The 22,496-nt window shown below is 42.3% G+C and overlaps 1 protein-coding gene across 1 annotated transcript; it reads left to right on the top strand.

Annotated features, from left to right (window-relative positions):
• The first annotated feature begins 1,932 nt into the window (after positions 1–1,932).
• Positions 1,933–15,336, top strand: IGSF1 (immunoglobulin superfamily member 1). The gene is given in 20 exon segments (XM_037037173.1): positions 1,933–2,002; positions 2,152–2,178; positions 2,571–2,852; positions 3,199–3,486; positions 5,390–5,674; positions 5,891–6,181; positions 6,869–6,928; positions 6,931–7,131; positions 7,463–7,583; positions 9,462–9,532; positions 9,629–9,661; positions 10,037–10,327; positions 10,606–10,884; positions 11,548–11,835; positions 12,835–13,122; positions 13,317–13,604; positions 13,798–14,085; positions 14,206–14,484; positions 14,865–14,988; positions 15,143–15,336. Coding segments are annotated over 20 exon segments (3,990 nt in total). The 3' UTR covers positions 15,279–15,336.
• Positions 15,337–22,496: the final 7,160 nt, after the last annotated feature.

The following is a 22,496-nucleotide window of genomic DNA, read 5'->3' as shown; positions in this document are numbered from 1 at the left end:
TCCAGGTTGAACCTTTCCCTTTGGCAGTAGAACGTGACTTCCCAAATGAATCCTGGCCCAAAGCACCAGGGAAACAAAGCAACAGGGCAGCACCCAAGCCTCGGCCTGGCCCTGGCCCTGGCCCTGGCCCTGGCCCTGGCCCTGGCCCTGACCCTGACCCTGACCCTGAAAGAAGTAGAGATAAGGGCCTGCAGGAGCCAAGGTGGAAAGAGCATCTTTAGAGTGCTCTTTAGAGCAACCTACAACAGGTTGATGTACCGTTTGGAAAGAAGAAAAACAGCCTCCTTTTCTGATATGTTTACTATATGCTTGGCACTGTACATATATTATCTTTCATCCAACACAACAACATTTAGATAGATATTATTCCCCCACTTTAAAGATAGAAAAGGTTCAGAGAGGGTGATTTGATCATCCTTCAATGCAAAAGAAAAAACGCAAAAGGAAACTGTACCTCCTTGGATCTCTGACTGTCCACCTGCTTCTTACAGCCCAGGTGCTTAAAAAAGAAACCCTGTTTTCCTGTTATTCCATCTGCCCAGGGTTATCATTAGAGCAAGTTAGAGGCTGTGGTACTAGGATAAGTTTGGGAAAGAAAATAAGCCCCTTTCTGTTCTGGGAACTGCGTTTACCCTGCTCTACTGAGATAGGATTAAACAACTGAGATCAACCAGGACCTCAGACTCTGAATAGAGGGTTAGCGGAAGACATTAGCCTGAGTTTGTGTGGTGGGAATACACTTTCTCTTGGCAAAAGGATAGTCTGTGTGGGGTGGGGGAGGCAGAAAGCATAAAAAGTCTACCTTATGTACATTCAGGGCATTGTGGACAATAGTGGTTTTCAGGAAATGAAAACTCTCTGAACTCAGATCTTTGTCATAGTCTCTAAAATTCAAACAATTCTTTTTTTTAGAGACAATGAACAAAAATACTTACAAATTGCAGGCAGCCAGTAAATCATTGGCACCTTATAGTAATTAGTTCCAGTAGCTTGATTCTCTAACATCTACTAGAAATATGGGTTTTGAACTTTTGGAGTAAGAAATAAGAATGAGAGTAATGTTGGTTCTGAAGTACTCCACAGAAGAGAAGACCTGAATGGGATGTGATAGGAGGGGCATGAGAGGGTAAGAGTATGGGAAAGGACTGCCTCTTGGAGTTTACATGCTGGTTTTACAGCATAAGCATTGGAGTTAAACATGGATTTGAATTTAAGCTCTGACATTTAATTTTTTTTTTACTTTTGGTAAAACATGAATCATCTCTAAACCCCAGTTTCCTTGTCAGCAAAATACAGATGGTAGGAATGCCTCCTTTCCTATACTGTTGGAGGACTCTCTACATCTCCCATTTCCTTCATTCCATGAGGCTCCTGCAGATCCTTTTAATATCTCAGGGAAAAACAGACACTTTGACAAATCTGAAATCATAGATACCAGAAAAGAGCTTGGGTGAGTGGAGGGGGAAGTGGGAAAATGAGACAAGGAGAGGAAATAACAGGTGACCTTGTGATACCTTGTAATATCTTGCATACTTGTGTGGGAGTAGAAGGTAGTAGAGTTGTCAACTGCAGTTTAGTGATCCAAAATAGACTTTAAGGCCCTGGCTGGTGTAGCTCAGTGGATTGAGTGCGGGCCTGCAAACCACATGATCGCAGTTCAATTCCCAGCCAGGGCACATGCCTGGGTTGCAGGCCGGTTCCCAGCAGGGGACTCACGAGAGGCAACCATACATTGATATTTCTCTCCTTCCCTCCTTCCCTTCCTCTCTAAAGATAAATAAATAAAATCTTTAAAAAAAAAACAAAAAAAAATAGACTTTAAGGAGCAGAACAATTTTTTTGAGGAAAAACACTTCTGCCTTTAGATCTCACCACCTGCTGAAGGGCAAAGCCCTTTAAGTCTTGAAGCGCATATTGAGCACCAGAGGCCCCATGACCATGCACAGACCAGGGGAGGGGGTCACCATGCTGCGGACATTCACTCTCTTGCTCTTTTGCATTCGTGAGTACAAGGAATGGGTAAGGGGCAAGTAACTCTGTCATAAATACCTCTGTGAGTGGGCACCTTAGGGAGGGAGAGGAAAGTATTGATGTTTGTGAGTAGGTGGGGACAATGAGGAGGTTTTCCCTTACCATAATCTCTCTTTTTAGGGCTGAGTCTTGGTGTGACATTAGTAGGTAAGTGAGCCCTGTTACCTCAGGTAACTTCCTTCCTGAAGGTTCTAAGACATCGGCCTGCCTCCATGGCCCTGAACCAAACTACCATGTGGTCCCAAAGAAAATTCCCAGATTGAGCCAGTTGGGAATAAAAGTCCCTCACTTCATGACTTGGTTTCCCACAGAATAGTAAAGAACTTTATCTCAGATGGAAAGGAGGCCTGGCCTTGCATTTTATCCCCCAAGTCACTTAGATTTCTTGAACAAATATTCCGGGGTCCCTCTCCCACCTTCCACATGTTCCCAAGGGAAGACAAATGGAAGATTCTGGGTCGGGGCTACTTTTAAGGGACATAGGGGGCACATCATGAGGGTTGTACTGCTCACATCTTTGTGATCTTTGGGAATGACAGTGATAAAATCTCAACCGGAGCTGTGGATAGAGACCAACTACCCGCAGGCCCCATGGGAGAACATCACACTTTGGTGCAAAAGCCCTTCTCGGATTTCAAGCAAGTTCCTGCTGCTGAAGGATAAGACACAGATGACCTGGATCCGCCCTTCCTACAAGACCTTTCAAGTTTCATTCCCCATAGGTGCCCTTACTAAGTCCAATACAGGTTTTTACAGAAGCTGCTACTGGAAGGAGACAGGCTGGTCAGAGACCAGTAAAGTTTTAGAGCTGGAGGCACCAGGTAAGAAAACAGAAATGGCTAATTAAGAAGAAACTCCAGCTTCTAAAATTCAAACTTGCCTTTCTAATGCAGGGTTTGTTTAATTCATTCATTCATTTACCTCGAAATGCATGCATACACATGTTCAGGCATTCTATAGTTAGTAAATAAGTACTTTCTCTTCATAGGCAGTGTAGAGTTAGGAGGCAAACTCTGGAACAGATTTAGGGGGCAAGCTCTCAACTTAGGGGAGACCCAAGCTGTAGAAAGGAGTGGTAAATAAGGATCATACAGGAAGGCTCATTTAAATAGAGCTCTCTCCTGAGTTCCCTGTTTTACCTGAATTCCAGTTGTTCTCTCCTTCCAGGCCAGCTGCCCAAGCCCATCTTCTGGATCCAGTCTGAGACCTCTCCTCTTCCTGGGCATAATATTAATATATTTTGTCATAGCTGGCTACAGGATTTGGTATTCATGCTTTTCAAAGAAGGATATGCAGAGCCTGTGGATTACCAAATCCCAACGGGGACAGTGGCCATCTTCTCTATTGCCAACATGGCACCTGAAAGAGAAATGGTTTACATTTGCCGCACTCACATCCAGATATTCCCCACCTTGTGGTCAGAGCCCAGCAACCCCCTGAAGCTGATTGTAGCAGGTGGGTGTAGCTATGGTTGCTGGGGTCTGATGATTGTTGTCCCTGGGATTATGGCTAGATGAGATAGAGTTTCTGGTTTTACTTTTCTCCATCATTCCTAGTTCCTGCAAGGACCATTAGCTAGAGTCATTTGACATTTTACTGAGATGCAAATCAGAATCACCCATACTACCAGGCAGGTGTGTGGGAGCCAATCACTTGGCTAGTGAATGAGCCCAGCTAGATGTCCAGCAGCTTCAGCTCATCACATCTTTGTTGTTTTCTACTTGTTGAATATCATGCATTCATTCATTCATTAGACTGTATTTATTGAGCACTTAATATGTGCCAGGCACAGGCACTACCACTGCAGCCTTTTCAACTGATATTTAAAACTGTAAATACACTTTCTTGTATTTGTGATTATTAACTTTTTGTGTGGAAAATAGAATAAATTGCTGGTGCTGGTGATAAAAATAAGCAAACATGACAAAAAAAGTGATTGTATATATTTTAGAAATTACTGTATAAATTGCTTTAGTCATGTATATACAGATCCAGTACAGCAGTAACAAGCTTTAAACACAGCAGAAGCCTCCCCAAAATGTCCAAATGCCAGTTTCACACCCTAGTCCCAAACCCCCACACCATGGCCTGGATGCTTATTAGAGAGAAATGGCCACAATTTCTTTAGGTTATCCATCAAGCTACTAAGGTTTGGGGAAGCTGTGATACTACAGAAAGTACCCTGCACTTAGAAGCAGTAATCCTAGTCTCTAGTTTCACCTCTGACACTGTCTTTCTGTGTGATCAATCTTGAGCAAGTGACTTCGCCTCTCTGTGCTTTGGTTTCCCCTACTCTAACATAGATAACAACATCTGCCTGATCTACTTTATGATGTTTCTCCGTGCCTCACTCTCCTGATTTGCAAAATTGGTATAACAATAATGCCTACCTCACAGGGTTGTTGTGAGGATTTGCCTAAATATAATACATGTACAGTGCCTGGCATATAAGTTCTCAATAAATGGTGATTTTAATTTTATTAGTATAGTTTTTTATTGAGGATAAAAAACAAATGCCTGTTTGAACTGTGTGTGTATATATGTTTGTTGTATGAATTTCCTTTCAGCATAGGTTCCACTATCACACACTTCTGCAGTTACCTGTTCACTGGTATCCCCTTTAGGCCATGAGCTTTTTGCTGACAGGAACTGTGTGTTTTTTACTTGCATATCCCTAGACCTACATGATTCCTAATACATCCTAAATGGTCAGTGAGCATATGATGGAGCTGATATTTCCAGTAATGGATGGGTGGGTCTACTTGAGATTTGGGTGGGTAAGAAGGAGTGGTATGTGAAGAAAGTTTGCCCTGTATTCTGTAGTATAATCTCTTTGGAGGAACAATATATAAAAATGAGAGTGTGTCCCAATTAACAGAGATTTCTTTGGTTTGCAGGCTTATAGCCTAACTCCTTATTGGCTTCTTTCAATCTGCTGTTGGGAAGTAGGACCTTACCTGTGTTCAAAACCTATCCTTAATACTGCACTTGCATTCATGCTCTACAAAGATTGAATATAAGTCATTTCTCAGAAGTTTGGTTTCTCAGTGGTTTACAAAATTACATTTGTCATTCTAGGGACCTAAACATACAGGGAGTTACAGATGTAGATATTCCACTGAGACACACCATGAAACATAGTTAGAGTTCAATTGAGCTGATAGTCTGGTGAGGGGCCAAGGGCATAAGTTAACTTATCCTTGATTGCATCTTAGAAGAGGCAAAGATTCAAGGAAGGTGAGGGAGCAAAGGGTAAACTTTAGCTACCAATTCCTGTTTAAAGAAATTAGAAAAGTAAAACAGAAAATAATAGGGAAGAATCATCCTACCTCTAACTCAGGGTCTCTTCCCTTTCTAGGACTATATCCCAAACCAACTCTGACAGCTCATCCTGGGCCCATCATGACACCTGGAGAAAGCCTGAATCTCAGGTGTCAAGGGCCAATCTATGGAATGACTTTTGCTCTAATAAAGCTTGAAGACATGGATAAGTCCTTTTACCACAAGAGGCCAATAAAAAATGAGGCACATTTCTTCTTCCAGGCTTTGAAAATCCATGATGCTGGAAGTTACCTCTGTTTTTACTATGATGGGTCATACAGAGGTTCAATCCTCAGTGATGCCCTGAAAATCTGGGTAACTGGTAAGAAACAGGGTGCCATGGGACCTATATTAAGGGCTAAGGATACACAACTCCTCCTAGGCCTCCTGAAGAACTTAATCATGAAGCCAGGACTAAAATTAGGGGAGGAAGTGGGATTTTCCAGGGGTGGAGTAGAGGAAGAGGAGGAAAAGAACCTCAAGAAGTAGTAAGAGGAAGTCAGACTATTAGTCCTTTATATTTTGGGTCTTATCCTAGACACCATCTCCAAGATCTGGCTACTTGTTCAGCCCAGTCTTGTGGTCCAAGTGGGTCAGAACATGAGCCTGTGTTGTCAGGGGCCAGTGGATGGAGTGGGACTTGCACTCTATAAGAAAGGAGAAGACAAATCATATCAGCTCATGGATGCCACCAACATTGATGATGAGTCATTCTTCCTCAACAATGTGACCTCCAATGATATTGGCATTTATACCTGTCACTATCTCCTCTCCTGGAAGACCTCCATCTGGATGACATCACACAATACCATGGAGCTTGTGGTTGTAGGCAAGTGCTAACAACTATTGTTTGTTTTTATCATCATTACAGCGTTATAAAAAGTGTTAGCGACCCTGTGTCCTCTTGAAGTTATGAGCCAAGAAAAAGCACACTTAGAGGTTTGTGTAGAATCTTCTTCAAAAACTTTATGTACCCTCTCTTTCAGGATTGTTACTCAAGCCCTACCTCTTAGCAAGACCTAGCCCCATATTTTTGAATACTTTATTTATTTAATTTTAGAGAGAGGGAAAGGGATGGGGAAAGAAAGGGAAAGAGACTTTGACGTGTGAGAGATACATTGATCAGTTGCCTCCTGCATGCCCCCAAATGGGGACCTGGCTCACTATGCAGGCATGTGCCCTGCCTGGGAATTAAACCAGAGACCTTTCAGTTTTCAGGCCAGTACTCAGTCCACTGAGCCATACCAGCCAGGGCAAGATCTAGCCCCATTTTAACCACTGGAGGAATTATTTTCTTTCATGCCAGGGAAAACTTACAGGTATGAGGTCCCAATTGACGGTAGTAGTGGGCACCAAGGAGTGAGTCAAAGGGTTCTGATACACAGCCAAATTTTGAAGCTACTGATCTGGTGAAAGTAGAAACGAAGAGAAGACTAGAGAGCTAACAAAACATTTGTGAGGGAAGAGATACTGAGTTTGAGGTCACCTCTAACTCTGATCTCTGGACTAATTGTAGATAAGACCCCAAAACCCTCCCCATCAGCCTGGCCTAGCAGACTGGGACATGCCTTCACCCTTCGGTACCTCATCTGGTACTTCAATTTTCTCTAGAATGGGAAGAAAGAGCAACATTCCAAAAATTCTCAGTGGATGGAGACTTCATCATCAGTATTGTTGAAGGGAAAGTCACAGGGACCTACAGTTGCATGTATCACATAGAAGCACACCCTAATATCCAGTCACATTGCAGTGAGCCTCTGAAGCTGTTGGGGCCAGCAGGTGAGACAACTTTTCATAGGGATGCCCCTTCACAGCTTTGGCCATGGTATCCTGGGATCTCGGAGCAGTGTGCAAAAAGTATGGAAAGGGGAGTCAGGGGCTTGTAAGTCAGGACCCTTGGGTTTGAGTTTCCTTCCCCTAGGGTGGTCTCATAAGCACTCACAAGCAGTGAGCTGGATATTTTCAAGGCCCCCATGCTTTATGAAAAGGAAGACCATTCCTGTCTCATCTTCCCTTCATCATCAGTGACTAGCTCTCCCTTCCCACATGAATGTGCTCACCTGCCCTTATCCCCATCAAGGCCCCTGCTTCTATTCTTCTCTGGTCATAGGTTTGCTTACCTGGAATTATATTCTGAATGAAGTTATCAGGTTGTCCTTGATCATGCATCTTCTTACCTTGCTGTTGGTAGTGATGTGGATAAGGTGGAAGTGTTGGAGACTAAGAAACAGGTAACTATCTTGCCCCAGCCCTTCGTTCTTCAATCTAGCTGGGTCCAGGCTCTCCAGAGACTCAGGAATAAGTCATGCTCAAATAAAGTTAAGCCACAGGGACACACCCTTTGTATTTCCTACCTTTATTGGCTTAAGACACAAGGATTTATCTTCCCAACTGTTTCTCTTTCACCTCACAGAGGGGTCAGCACCCAAGTCAAAGGGTGGAGAAATGCACAATTTTTAGAGGCTGGAGAAGTTATCAGAACCTTGTTCACTGATCTCCCCAGAAAAGTGCCCATACAATTCTGCCTCTCAGAGATGATTTGTGTTCCCCATATTAATTTAGTCAAAACTTTTTCTTTTGCAAGAAGCCACACTTTCCTGTCTCCCAGGGTGTTATTGAACTCCTATCCCAACTTTTCATCTTTAATTTCTAGCTCTCAAGGGATAGTCTTCTGGTTTATCCCACTTGCCATAGAAACCAGTCTCTCTGCCACTCTAGCCGCCAACTACCTGTGCAGAGCATTCTGAGAATATAATGTTAACTTGGCTAGGTATCTGATGAGGGAATGGATTGGAGGCAGGGAATGAGACTGCTTCCTGTGACCCAGAAAATGGCAAGCCAAACAGGTTCTCCTGCCATTTTGTTTGATCTTCGATGTCATTTCTCTCTACCCCATCCCCATAACCTGTTCTCAGTCTGTTCTGTTTAAAAATGAAAAGGTAAATGAGAGCTCCTAGCTTGATGGTAACCTCAGCTCCTGAATACCTTGCTTACTTCCCCCTATCCTCTGTTCCTAGCTGTACCCCCCACCATGATCATAAACCTTTGTGTGTTTAGGAGTATTCAATACACAATGGATTATAACTGTGTGTGTGTGTGTGTGTGTGTGTGTGTGTGTGTGTGTTTTCCCCAGTAATGTGAGGGACAAAGTACTTCAGTAACAAGAAGGGAGCCACCTATGCCTTCTGCAAAAACCACCACCATTGAGTTTTCAAAGTTTCAGTGGAGAATGAGTTCTAGTTCTTCTCAGAATCTATCTTGTGTGCCATATACATTGGGGTAATCTCTAAGCCAGGGGTTAAGAAAAATGTATCTGAAGTGTTCCACTTCAACCCATGACCACTGTATCAAAGAATAAGTTTAAAAAGCAGATTTCAGAAAAAGCACATTGATAAGCAGTTTTTTCTGACTACGAAGGAGGGTTTGTGTTTTCTAAGTAAAATTTTTCCAATAGATTTTGGTTTAATATCTAATTTTACAGGACCCATAACTCAAACCTGCTGCATATTTCTAGTCATACTCTGGGGCGGGGGGAGGTAGAGAGATCCTGCTCTCTGACAGGCTTAGCTAAACACTGACAATCTTCTGGTAATTCATTGTGGCTGCCTAGGCAACCCTTCCATAACAAAGGCAGGTGAAGCAGGTCGGTCTGAGGGACCAATACTGCCATAATAAAAATTGCTTCCAAACTTAAATTTGATAATGGTGAAACACCCACTGTTTCTCCCTCCACCCTCACACCCACTACCCACAGCTGCCAATCACACTGAGCTCCAGGGGTTATGAGAGCTAGAGTTACAAAAGCATTTTCACATCTGACATCTCAATTCCAGCAACAGCCTAATCAGGGGCTAGGGGGAGCTGACATCCGATATAGGCTGGGGAGGGGGAGGGGGGCCATGTGGGGCATAAAAGAGCAAGAGGTCTGTAGGTGGTGAGGCCCTCAAAAAGAAAAGCCATCGATGTCAGAAAAGATTATTTCCTATTAGCCTGGCCATATCCAATCCTTATTGGGCGGTGGTAAGCCAATGACATAAATTGCCGCCCCCTTCTCTCCGCCCTCCCCCTAATCCCAGCAACTCCTCTCATCTCTTTTCTGGTCTCACTAGAGAAGCCTGGTTGCTGGGAACAGCTCAAGGGGTCACCATGCTGTTCATAATCACGGCTCTCCTCTGCTGTGGTGAGTACAAGGGGGTGCGGTAAGGGGCCTGGGCAGAGGCTGGGGTGAAGTCCTGTCGGGGAGGAGGCAGAGTTCTGGCAGCAATTTCTTTTGCAGGACTGTGCAAAGGGGTATTGACAGAAGAGACTGGTGAGTTTTTTCCTGCTCCAGCCTGGGACATTCCTCCCTAGAGATCCGAAATAAACTACATAGTGTCAGTGTCAGCGACCAGGGAGTGACTGATTGGAAGAGAAGGACAGCCAGAAAGGAGCCCTGGCTAAAGTTGCTGGCAAAATTCAGCCTCCAACTCTGTTTTTGTGCCTGCAAAATTTCCCTCAAGCTTCTGAACTTTTCTAAGTCTCACCTGAAACATCAGCTTTCCCTTTCCCTTGCACCTGTGGAAGGAAGGAAAGCGTTTGGATTTAGGTTGAAAGGGAAGGTGGGCAGTGCGATCTGGGTAGGGGTTCAAGGATAAGGAAAGCGGGGGAGAAGGGAGGATGGCTTCACTAACTCTGCTGTTTCTAGAAATAATCATGCCAACCCCTAAGCCTGAGCTATGGGCAGAGACCAACTTCCCTCTGGCCCCGTGGAAGAACTTAACCCTATGGTGCAGAAGCCCTTCTGGATCAACTAAGGAGTTTGTGCTGCTGAAGGACGGGACTGGGTGGATTGCAACTCGTCCAGCCTCAGAGCAGGTCCGGGCTGCTTTCCCCCTTGGCGCCTTAACAGAGAGCCACATCGGGAGTTACCACTGCCATTCATGGGAGGAGATGGCTGTGTCAGAGCCCAGTGAGGCACTTGAGCTAGTGGGGACAGGTAAGAAATGTCAGAGGGGTTTTCCGGAGTAATCCCCAGAGCCCCTGAGACTCCATCACTGTTGCAGGATGTGGGGGAATGAATAAAGACTCAGACCCAAGAAGTTTGTGCTGCATGTAGGAGAGGAAGGACACTGAAATGGGGTGAGGGGTGGGTGAGAGAGTGAGAGGAAACAGTCAGGAGAAGCCGAAGACCAGTCCAAGATGGATTTCTTTTTGGCTGACAAAGTGACCCCAAGCGTCCCATCTGGGCACCTTCAAACCCATTTTGTTTTCTAGACATCCTCCCCAAACCTGTCATTTCTGCTTCCCCACCAATCCGGGGCCAAGAACTGCAAATTCGGTGCAAAGGATGGCTGGCAGACATGGGGTTTGCTCTATATAAGGAGGGATTGCAGGAACCTGTCCAGCAATTTGGTGCCATTGGGAGAGAAGCCTTCTTTACAATCCAAAGAATGGAGGATAAAGACGAAGGCAATTATAGTTGCCGCACTCACACTGAAATGCACCCCTTCAAGTGGTCTGAGCCCAGTGATCCCCTCGAGCTTATTATAAAAGGTAGATCTGAAAAGAGTGTGTGAGGAAGGAGGGGGGAGGCAAAACTCTGGGTCAGACACTCCTTTCCTTACAGCAAACTTTGTTGCTGGTTCTAGGAGCCTGTGTCCAATCTTAGAGCCAAGCAGGCGTGGCGCTGGGAGTGCCAGGGCCTCTGGCTGCATGATATTAATAGCAGTAATCGTTATTAATAGCTGGGGTTTGTGGAGGGTGATTTAATTTTTCTAATTATTTTTATATTAATTATTTTATTTTGCTATAAAGTAAATATTCAAAGGATATTTGGACAAGATAGGGAAATAATACATTGTAGAGCATGTACTATTTCCCCTTCTTGTCCAAATGGGCAAACTGAGGCTCAGCAAACCAGCAGAGCTCCAATGAAAATTCACTCTTTTAGCTATCTTCCATTGTCTTCTCTGATAACAGTGATTCAGCTGCAGGAGTTGAGGGGTGGGGGTGCAAATCCATCAGCAAAATGGATTTGCCTGCATTTTTAAATGCACCTACTTCTGAATGAAATACTATAAAAAACAAAGTGGCTTCCTAGAACCAGTATTAGTTATCTTTATTAGTTATCTATATTACCTGTATTAGTTATCTTTCTTTCTTTCTTTTTTTCCTTAAGTTGGTTTTGTTGTATTGTGTTTTGTTTTTTGCTTCTAGACATGTACCCGAAGCCTTTCTTCAACACATGGGCCAGTCCAATGGTCACTCCTGGTGCCCGAGTGACTTTCAATTGCTCTACCCCCCACCAGCACATGAGCTTTATCCTTTACAAAGACGGAAGTGAAATAGCATCCAGTGACAGGTCTTGGGCAAGCCCAGAAGCCAGTGCAGCTCAGTTTCTGATCATTTCAGTGGGCATTGGTGATGGAGGGAATTACAGCTGCCGCTATTATGATTTTGCTATCTGGTCTGAGCCCAGTGAATCTGTGGAGCTCGTGGTGACAGGTCAGGAGTGGGGAAATGAAGATGAAGGGGTACTGAACCTGGGACAGTGGGTGGATGGCCTGTCAGCAGGAGAGAAAGAAGTGCTCCTTCTAAATATTACCAAGAAAGTGCTCAGGACAGTGACTCGCACATGGTAAACAGTCCATGTAAGGCAGTCACCGATACTATCATTAACACATGAATAAGAGATAAAGAAGCCCTGGCTGGTGTAGCTCAGTGGATTGAGCACAGACCTGTGAACCAAAGGATCATGGTTCAATTCCCAGCCAGGGCACATGCCTGGGTTGCAGGCCAGTTCCCAGCAGGGAATGCATGAGAGGCAACCATGCACTGATACTTCTCTCGCTCTCTCCTTCCATTCCCCTCTAAAGATAAATTTTAAAAATCTTTTTTTTAAAAAAAGAGACAAAGGAGAGGGAGGAGGCAAGTAATTAATTTGGGGGGAAAGAAATGCTGCAGATAGGGGTGTCCAATCCTTAGAGCCAAGTTCATGTTGCCTTATTCCTGAAATCATTTTGTTGCTCAGCCTTGAGCTTTAGGCTCAATGTCCACTTTTTCTTTAGGTGGTCTGTCAGAGACTGGTGGGCTGGATGGCCCTCAGAGAAAGGGCAAAGACCTTGGAATATCAGTTGCATTTGATGCAGCCATTAGAAATGATAGTTTTCAAAGGCTGTGTAACATCATGTTTACAATATAAAGATAAGTGAAAGATATTAAACTGCACAAAGGAGAGGGAAGACAGTAGGATCCAAATTATGCAAATAGTTATAGCTACAATGATTTGGGTATATATAGAAAAATATTAATGGAATGGAAATATAGAAACATGTATAAAGAATGGTTGTCATTGAGTGGTAGAATAATATTTTCTTCATTGTTTTTTTCTGTATTTTCTAAATCTCTACAATAAACATATTGTTTCTTATAGTAACAGTAAAATAGCAATTTATAGAATGTAGGGGGCAGGTTTCTCTCATGTTGTGGTATTTTTAATTTCAGAATTCTACCCTGAGCCCACTCTCCTGGCACAGCCAGGTCCTGTGGTGCTTCCCGGGAAAAATGTGATCCTACACTGCAAAGGGGCTTTCCAGGGCATGAGGTTCGCCCTCTTGCGTGAGGGAACCCAGGTTCCTATACAGTTCCAGAGTACCTCAGGGAATTCAACTGACTTCCTCCTCCACACTGTTGGAGCAGAAGACTCTGGGAACTACAGCTGTGTCTATTATGAGACAACCATGTCAAACAGGGGATCACATCTCAGCAAACCCATTATGATCTGGGTGACTGGTAAGGACAAACAAAGCATGTAAATGGGACAAAGAAAATGTCTGTAGGAGATTGAGGGGATAATCCCTCTTGTAAGGCTAGGCTAGGCCACAGAAAGGAGGAACAATTGTGGCCAGAAGAAAAAAGATAAAGTGTTAATTCAGCAAGTGGTAAGTTTCCATACTCACCACTTGGCATCTTTGGTCTCTCCCTAGACACATTTCCTAAGCCATGGTTGTTTGCCGAGCCCAGTTCTGTAGTTCACATGGGGCAGAATGTTACTCTCTGGTGCCAAGGGCCAGTCCATGGAGTAGGGTACATTCTGCACAAAGAAAAAGAAGCCTCTTCAGTGCAGCTCTGGGGATCCACCAGTATTGATGGGGCATTCCCCATCACCAATATATCTGGTGCTAGCATAGGGCGTTACACCTGCTGCTACCACCCTGACTGGGCCAGCCCTATCAAGATACAGCCTAGCAACACCCTGGAACTCATAGTCACAGGTAAGGGGAAGATATTCTATAATGGGCATGGGGGTACTAAAAGGAGAGAATAAACTGGTAGATGGTTTGGATGATTTTCAAAGAGTTCAAGAAGAGTCAAGGAATACTCTTTCCTCTTTAATGAAGTGAGTCTCCAAGGGGGATGGACTGGCAAGTAACCTCTTCTTTCTGACCATGGATTATATTTTTCTAGGTTTGCTCCCGAAACCCAGCCTATTAGCCCAGCCTGGTCTCATGGTGACCCCTGGGGAAAATATGACTCTTCAATGTCAAGGGGAATTGCCAGACTCAACATTTGTCCTGTTGAAGGAGGGTTCTCAAGAGCCTTTAGAACAACAGAGACCAAGCGGCTACAGGGCTGACTTCTGGATGCCAGCAGTGAGAGGTGAAGATTCTGGGATCTATAGTTGTGTTTATTATTTGGACTCTGCTCCCCTTGCAGCTTCCAATCACAGTGACTCCCTGGACATCTGGGTGACTGGTAAGGTCCTGTAGACCTCAGTAACAGTCTAGATTTTATAGTGTTTTTAATAGTTAGGCCTAAGTGGGTAAAGGGCTGGGTTAAGAGCCACCTCTAATTCTGTGCTCTGGTTGGTTGCAGATAAACCTCCTAAACCCTCCCTGTCAGCCTGGCCCAGCACAGTGTTCAAGCTCGGGAAGGAAATCACCCTTCAGTGCCGAGGACCAATGCCAGGTGTTGAATTTGTCCTGGAACATGATGGAGAGGAAGCACCTCAGCAGTTCTCAGAAAATGGAGACTTTGTCATTACTAACATAGAAGGAAAAGGCATTGGAAACTACAGCTGCAGCTACCGCCTCCAGGCCCACCCCAATATCTGGTCAGAGCCTAGTGATCCTCTGGAGCTGGTGGGTGCAGCAGGTAAGTGGATAATCCCTCCATAGTCCTAGCACAGCACTCTTGGGATCCCAGAAACAGTCCCCAAGGAAACAGCCCAAATATGGAGGGAGAAGGGTTTAGAGTCAGACAATTGTGGTTATATTTCTCCAGGGATAGTGACAAGGGGCACTTTAGATTTGCTCAAGGATAGTGAGCCACATATTTTCAAGGCCAGTTCAGTCCCCCCCAAGGAGGGCTGCCTCTGCCTCAGCATAAGCACTGCTTCTGATCACCCCTTCTTCAGTCTCAATATATGGCTCTCAAGAAAAGCTTGGAAGAGGCCACATGAGGAGGCAATAAAAGATCAAGTGAAAGGTGTGCTAACCTCCATGGCTTTGGTTTCTCCTTTTTTATCATCACAGGGATTGCCGCTCAGGAGTGCACTGTGGGGAACATTGTCCGAAGTAGCCTGATTGTAGTAGTGGTTGTAGCTTTGGGGGTGGTGCTAGCCATAGAGTGGAGGAAGTGGCCTCGACTTCGAACCAGGTAAATGTCTCATGTCAGCCTCCTTCTGTGATCCCAAGGCTACTGGAAAAACAATGCTTTGAATGTGTCTCTAGCATCTGAACTCCACAATGCAACCTGTCTTCAGGTTGATGGTTCTGGATATTCCTTTAGTCATGTCTTTTTCTCTGCACAGAGACCCGGAGACAGATGGACGGGACCAGACTATAGCCCTTGAAGAATGTAACCAAGAAGAAGAACTGGGCACCAACTCCCACTCTCCCTCTTTGATCTCTCAGGGAACCTTAGTGGACCTGCCAGTCCCAATATAATAATCTCTTCCTTTACAAAAGCTTTCTCCTCCTCTCTCTTTTATCCTCAGACACCCACAAATCTGACTGATTACCTTGGGAGTCAGCCCATCATCTATTCCTTAGTCACTAATCACCTGAGCTGGGTCAAGGGGATTCTGGGAGTTGAGAGCTCTACTATGAAATGTAGATATAGGGTGAGGTGTTTCCTGAAATGAGATTTCCCATTCCTGTAACTCCTCACTGTACTGATTTACTGATGCATGTAATTCTATTAAAAACTATTCTTCTGAATAAAGAGAGTATTCACTATTTAACTGCAGAAACTATGGCAGTAATTTTTCATTGGTCTGTTTTTCACTTACAAGTAAACAGAAATGGTGTGTTGGAACTGACCTCCATGGCAGAATAAGAGAGCATTTTCTCCTCATACAGAGAAAGGAGTTCAAGGATGGAGTCGGGGGAGAAGGAAAATCTCCAAAATAGTACTTACCAATTTCAGTTTAAACATAATTCCTGAACAGAATGTGTTATTTTTTCTAATTTATTATTGAATGAGTGAATTCATTAATGCATGAATGAATGAATGGTAAATGTTCTTTCCAAGTTGAGCTAGAGGAGGACAAACACTGAAGTTAAATTCTTTTCACTGTGTTACTTCTAGTTCTATAATACACAAATATCAGGGTTAGCCCTCTGCAGAACTTTGAAATTGGCAAAGTGTATTTTGTTACCCTTACCTCATAATCACAAGGTGTACATTAATTCACTCTTAAGTGTGCACAATTGATACATCTCAATTCTTGTTCCTCTCTAAAAAGAGCCTTGTTCTCCCAAAGGAATGGGCCTCTGGTGGTGAGATTTCAGTGGGTAAATAAGCAGCTGAGATGGTTGGTTTGGAGCAAGGGACCTACCAGTGTCCCCTCCCAGGACTTCAAATGGAGGCCAGTTCATATTCTAAGCCTCTGATCTTCCTCCCTGGATCAGTATGTCATTTGCCCCATGGTTGAGAATTTAGTATACATTAGGGGGTCCTATTGGAAAAGAGAACTTACTTAGTTCTTTGAACCTGCTCGAACCCTCAGACAAATTAAACTGAGTCCTAGAGGAGTTCATGACCTTTTCAAATTTGATCCTAAAATTCCTCCCCCCCCAATACTGTTTAATGAATGCTAAGCTAACACTGTTCTATAGAGCAATGTATACAGTGAGTTATTTATCCCTGGTTACAATAAATTTTATAAAGCAACTCTTATATTCTTGCATTACAAAGCTTATTTACCCAGCAACTTAATGGGAAGAAATGCATCTTATTTTCCTTAATCCTTACAGAATGTAATACTCTGAGTACTGAAGACTAATTTATATTAAGTTCTATATATAGAAGTACAAAGTCTCACTCTGATTTCCACTTAATGAGATTCTATCAGTGTTTTATACTAATCTCTTATAGTGTTTCTATAAATTGAATTTCACAGTGCATTTATATTTGAACTTAGCAAAACCTGATTGTTGCTTTCTGATGAAATTGCTCTCTGCCTTCAAACTCTCCATCCCTAACCCTCAATGAAATTATACACTTAAAACACTGGAGGGAGGCATATCCTTGATCCTTGGTTTTAGTACAAAAGTCCTTTGATCAGACTGGATTTTGCTTACCAATCATTGGGTATTCTAAAGTATATTGTCAAGGCTAGTAACAGGGCTGTACAAGTTAGCAAGTGATCACTTGATTGCTTTAACTCTTCATCAATTCATCAAAGAAAAGAGAAAAGGGAAGAAAAGAGCAGAAGGTCGAGGACTGCAATTTAGAGAAGCCTCTGAATTAGAAAAGCAGGGAGAATTTCAGGCAAAAAAAATTACAGAAAAAGATTCTCATGAAATTCAGACATTGAATCTGGGGTCTCCTTTGTCAAAAATATTCAAACAGAGATACACACACAATCAGAAAATTTTGATAAATCTTCAGAGAGAAACAAACAGTGAGAAATATTGTGAGACTAGACTGTTAGTTGTTTTCTAAAAACACTTACATATACCATTCTTTCACTTAGAAAACCAAGTTCTACATGTTTTAAAAGGGAAAAACTAGTTGCCAACTGTGAAATACTCAAAAACAAAGAGCAGCTTTGGGATTTAACTTCTGTACTCACTATCAGAGCTATCTTGATGAATTAAATATCTATTTATTATGCAAAAGTCATCAGAAACTCTAAATGAATTAAATATCTATTTATAATACAAACATAGCTTGTTGCTGACGATGCTCCATGTGGTATGTTTTTTCAACCTGGTTGCCATGGGAATCAGTCTCTTTACCCCTGGCTGGCCTCTAATCAGCTCAGCATTAGGTAATTTCTGGGAAATGGAATCTCAATTAGGGTGGAATGGACCTAGGAGAGGAGAATTTTTTTTTCTGGAACCTCAGGAACAAAAGCCAAGATCCTCTTCCCAGTTCTAAACAAACAACTGTAGATTCCTTCTGGTCCTTAAGCCTACACATTTTTGGCCCCAGCTTCTCAGAGCTACAGATTGTCTAGGTAGTGTGGCCCAATCCACAACCTATTACAGAATCTTGTTTACAATGGAGTGGACACAGAAGGACACAGCCTCCTTTTGTAAACCTCCAGGATTGGGGAGCTCACCACTCCATGAGACAACCTGAGGCTTTCAAATTGTTTGATTGATCTCATATTTGTCTGTTTGCATTCCTTTCATACTTACTGGCTCTAGTTCTGATTCAAGTTGCAACCCAGATGAAATCTACTTCTTATATAGAATAGCCTTACAATGTTTGGAAAATATGAATATGTAGTTAATTGTCAATTATCCAGGCTTCAGAGAGGGCAGAGTTTATTCTTACCCAACTCTGTCAGTTTCAAGCAGTACATTTTGTCATTTTTATATACCTGTTATTATATAGAATAATATTATATAGAATATTAAACAATGATAAATGATGTGGGAAAAGTAAAACAGAGAAAGGAGATACAGCAGTGTGAGTTTTGTGGAAAAAATGTTGCAAGTTAAAAAGGGTGACTGAGAATACCTCCCTGAGAATGTAATGTTTGACTTATGATGATGAAAGATGTGAAGGAGAAAGCCATGCACATGGGTTCTAGTAAGAGAGCAAAGTAAATGCAAACATCCCTGAAAAGGGGAAATGCCTTGCTGCTTTGAGGAACTGTGACTAAACTACAGTGGCTGGAGCGTAGTAAGCAAGGGGGAGAGTAGAAAGGGATACAATCAGAGAGGTAATGGGAGCCAAGCAAACCAAGATCTTCAAAAGTCTTTGCAAGGATTTTGACTTATATTCTGAATGAAGTAGGAAACCACTGAGTGACATGATTAAACTTACATTTAAATAGGGCTATCCAGCTTTCTGTGTGGAGAATAGACTAAGCAACAAGAGTGGAATGGAAGCAGAGAGACGTGTTAGGAAGCTATTGCAATCATCAAGCCAAAGAGGGTGAGTTAGGTCATCACAGTAGCAGAGAGGTGATAAGAAATGGTTAGATACTTGACATAATCTGAGGAAAGAGGCAACAGGATTTGCTAAAAGATTAGATTGGGATGTGTTCCGTAAACATTTACATTAGAAGAAAGAACTGTTTCAAATGCTGCCTTAGTGTTTCCCTCCTGGGGTTATTTTAATCTCATCCTCAAGGAAGGTTTTCCAATGCCTCCCAACCTGAGTCACCATTTCTGGACAGTTTGTCAATGAGTTTCTCATTGTCCATCCAGAAACATGTAAGCCAAATGCAATCCTGTATGTCAGAAGTGATTTGACCAACTCGGAGGACAGAGGACAGTAAAATGATCATTTCCTGAGATCTTGACTCACTATTTCTATTAATGTTGTCTAACATTACATTACTGTTGGGCAGGCAAATCACACTCTTGGCTTGTAGGAAACTTGTGGTCAACCAAAACCCATAGCTCTTTTTCACACAAGCTCTTGCCTATTCCATCCATTCTTGTCCTTCACTTGTGCATATGATGTGTTTTTTGCAGATGATTTAAGACTTGATTTGACATTTATTTCATCATATAGGCCTCAGGTTACACAAGTAATATATTAGCACTTAGTGAGCCCCATTCTATATGCTATACATATAGACACTACTGCATTTACTTCTGACAACAATCCTGTGATGTTATTATTCCCATTTAGCATCCTGAGGAAACAGAGGCTCAGAGAGGTTAAATAACATGCCCAAGGCCACCCAGCTCAGAACCAAGGGCAGAGCTGGAATTAGAATCAAATTTCACCTGATTTAAAAGCTAAATTCTTCCATATTAAATATTAAATAACACAGTATCTAGAAATAGGAGATGTGCAATAAATATTTACTAAATTGACAACACTTGCACCCTACTTTTTAATTTATTTGATGGTACTGACACTAGTATTCAACTAGTAATTTTTAGGCTTTATTCTAGAGCTTTACATTTTAAGCATCTTAATTTTTATAATAAATCTATGAGGTAGGTACTATCATCATTCACATTTCTTATAAAGAAGGAAACAGCCAGATAGAAATTAAGCAACCTGCCTAGGTGAAACAGGCAGTAGAGACAAGATTTGGACCCAGGCACTCTGGCTTCAAAATTTATGTTTATAACCACTAAGCAATGATGTCTCAGGCTATTCTGAGATCCTGACCTTGTCTTCTAAGGAAAGAGATGCCTCAAAGGTCTAAGTCTCTGTCTGCTGACCAATGCTAAACATGTGATCCTCCTGTTGAAATCCAGTTCAGCCTCTCCCTTTTTTTACATTTTTCCTTCTTTTTAAAAAATTATTTTATTGTGGTTCAAGTACAGTTGTCTGCATTTACCCCCCACCACTCACCCCTACCCAAGCCATCCCCACATCCCTCCCCTGCTGCCACCTCTGCCTTGGTTTTGTCCGTGTGTCCTTTATAGTTGTTCCTGAAAACCTTCACCACTTTCCTCCCATTATTCCCTCCCATCTTCCCTCTGGTTACTGTCAGATTGTTCTTAATTTCAATGTCTCTGGTTCTATTTTGCTTGCTTGTTTGTTTTGTTGATTAGGTTCCACTTAAAAGAGAGATTATACTGTATTTGTCCCTCACCACCTGGTTTATTTCACTTAGCATAATTCTTTCCAGGAATTGGCCTCTACATCTATTAAGAAGTAAGACTTGTTCATGTCTCCAAACTTAGTCTTGATCTCTCCTCTTCCCTCCCAGACTCCATGCCACTCAATTCTGGTATAGACCAAATTTTTCAACAACCCCTTCCCAAAAGGAAGCTAATATGATGAAATATACCCATTCAGGGGAATTCTCTGAAAAGGAAACCACATAACTGGTGGTAGCAGATCAATTGAGGTCTGCAGAAGAAAGGTGCTCCCTCAGTCATCTTCCCACCCCCAACAATGGTCTCTATGCCACACTATTATATCAGATTGTGGGAAATTAACTATATAGAATTCTGCCAAGAGTCCTGTTTTAGACTGGGTATAGTATGTGTGGAGAAACTCGAACCATTCAAATAAATTATTGGCCTATAAAGAGGAAATTTTGTGAGGAAATTTATTGTTATTTCAGAAGTCCATCTTTGGTACCATATGCTAAAGGCCCAAGAATAATCTACATGATATCATGGAATGGCAGAATGTACATCAGGGATTAGAATTAGTTTTGAACTTGAGACAAATCTTGTAAAAGATGCCATGTCATAACAAACTTTTTAAAACTAGCCAAAGTTACCTTATTCTGCAGGATCATTACTCAAGCAACTGTTCAATTAACTCCAGCAGTCAATCCTGGATGGTTCATCAACTGATGTCCCAAAGTTAGACTTGACTGTATGCATCTTAAAACGGTGAACAAATCCTAGACTTGAAAACTTTTACATTTGTAAAGGTCATCAGAGATGACCTTTAGTGCACAAACATTTTACAACATACAAAACAAGTAGCTGACCAACCTCTGCTTCAATTATCCTATAGAACAGGTGCATGGAGTGTAGGGGTTGACAGGGGAGACTTACTACCTATAAGGAGTGGTTGTCCCTTCAGTTATCAGGGAGTTGTAATGCTGAATAAATTCTTTTATGTTCTTACAGCTTTCATACACATTGGCCCACAGAAAATGTATAACACAAGATCTTTACTTAAGTCTTTGCTTCTTTCTTGAGTAAAATGCCCTCATTTTCTTCAAAGGCATCAACTAGAGTAAAACAGTATCTTAGAAATGCTCTAACTTTAGATAAAAAGAAACTAACACTTCCAATGTGATGAACAGTATACATGCATTAAAATACCCCTGAGATCTCACCCTGGCTGGTGTGACTCCATGGATTGAGTGACAGCCTGTGAACCAAAGAATTGCTGGTTCAATTCCCAGTCAGGGCACATGTCTGGGTTGTGGGTAGGCCAGGTCTCCAGTTGGGGGCATGCAAGAGGCAACCACACATCGATGTTTCTTTTCCTCTCTTTCTCTCTCCTTTCCCAACTAAAAATAAATAAATAAAACCTTAAAAATATACCCCTGAGATCTCAATAGCACATTTAGCAACCACATAACACTATGGTCTCATACTAACTTGGAGGATAACTGAAAACTCCCTCCCTTTTATAGAAGTACTTCTAAGACTTGCCTTCATTCTGAGTTTATATATATAGTTATATATAACTTTAGAGCTGAAATATATAGTTTCATATTCATCCCAACTACATTAGAGTAGAGAGTTTTAAATTTTTATTGTTTATTCTATTACAGTTGCCCCAATTTTTCCCTTTTGCCCCCCTCCACCCAGCCCACCCCTCTCTCCCATAGTCAATCATCCCCTTTCCATTTCCCATGTCCATAAGTCATTCATATGTGTTCTTTGAGTAATTCCTGCCCCTTCCTTCCTCCATTCCCCCCCTTTCTCCTCCCCTTCTATAGGTATCAGTCTGTTCCATGTCTCCATGTCTCTGGTTTTATTTTCTCATTAGTTTATTTTGTTTCATTAGACTCCAGTTATAAGTGAGGTCATATGGTATTTGTCTTTAGCCAACTGGCTTATTTCACTAAGCATAATAGTCTTCAGTTTTATCCATGTTGTAAAAGGTAGGAATTATTTCTTTCTCCTGTATAGTATTCTATTGTGTAAATGTCCCATAGTTTTTAATCCACTAAAACATAGACAGTAGAATTTCAGACATCCCATATAGCAACATTTTTGTTGATATATCTCCTAGGGCAAGAGAAATAAAGAAAAAAATAA

Source organism: Sturnira hondurensis, unplaced genomic scaffold (genome assembly GCF_014824575.4).
Source record: "Sturnira hondurensis isolate 20B ecotype Veracruz unplaced genomic scaffold, ASM1482457v3 Scaffold0022910, whole genome shotgun sequence".
In the NCBI taxonomy this organism is placed as follows: Eukaryota; Metazoa; Chordata; class Mammalia; order Chiroptera; family Phyllostomidae; genus Sturnira; species Sturnira hondurensis.
The sequence above is the reverse complement of the archived record's forward strand: the minus strand, read 5'-3'. Positions and strand labels throughout refer to the sequence as shown.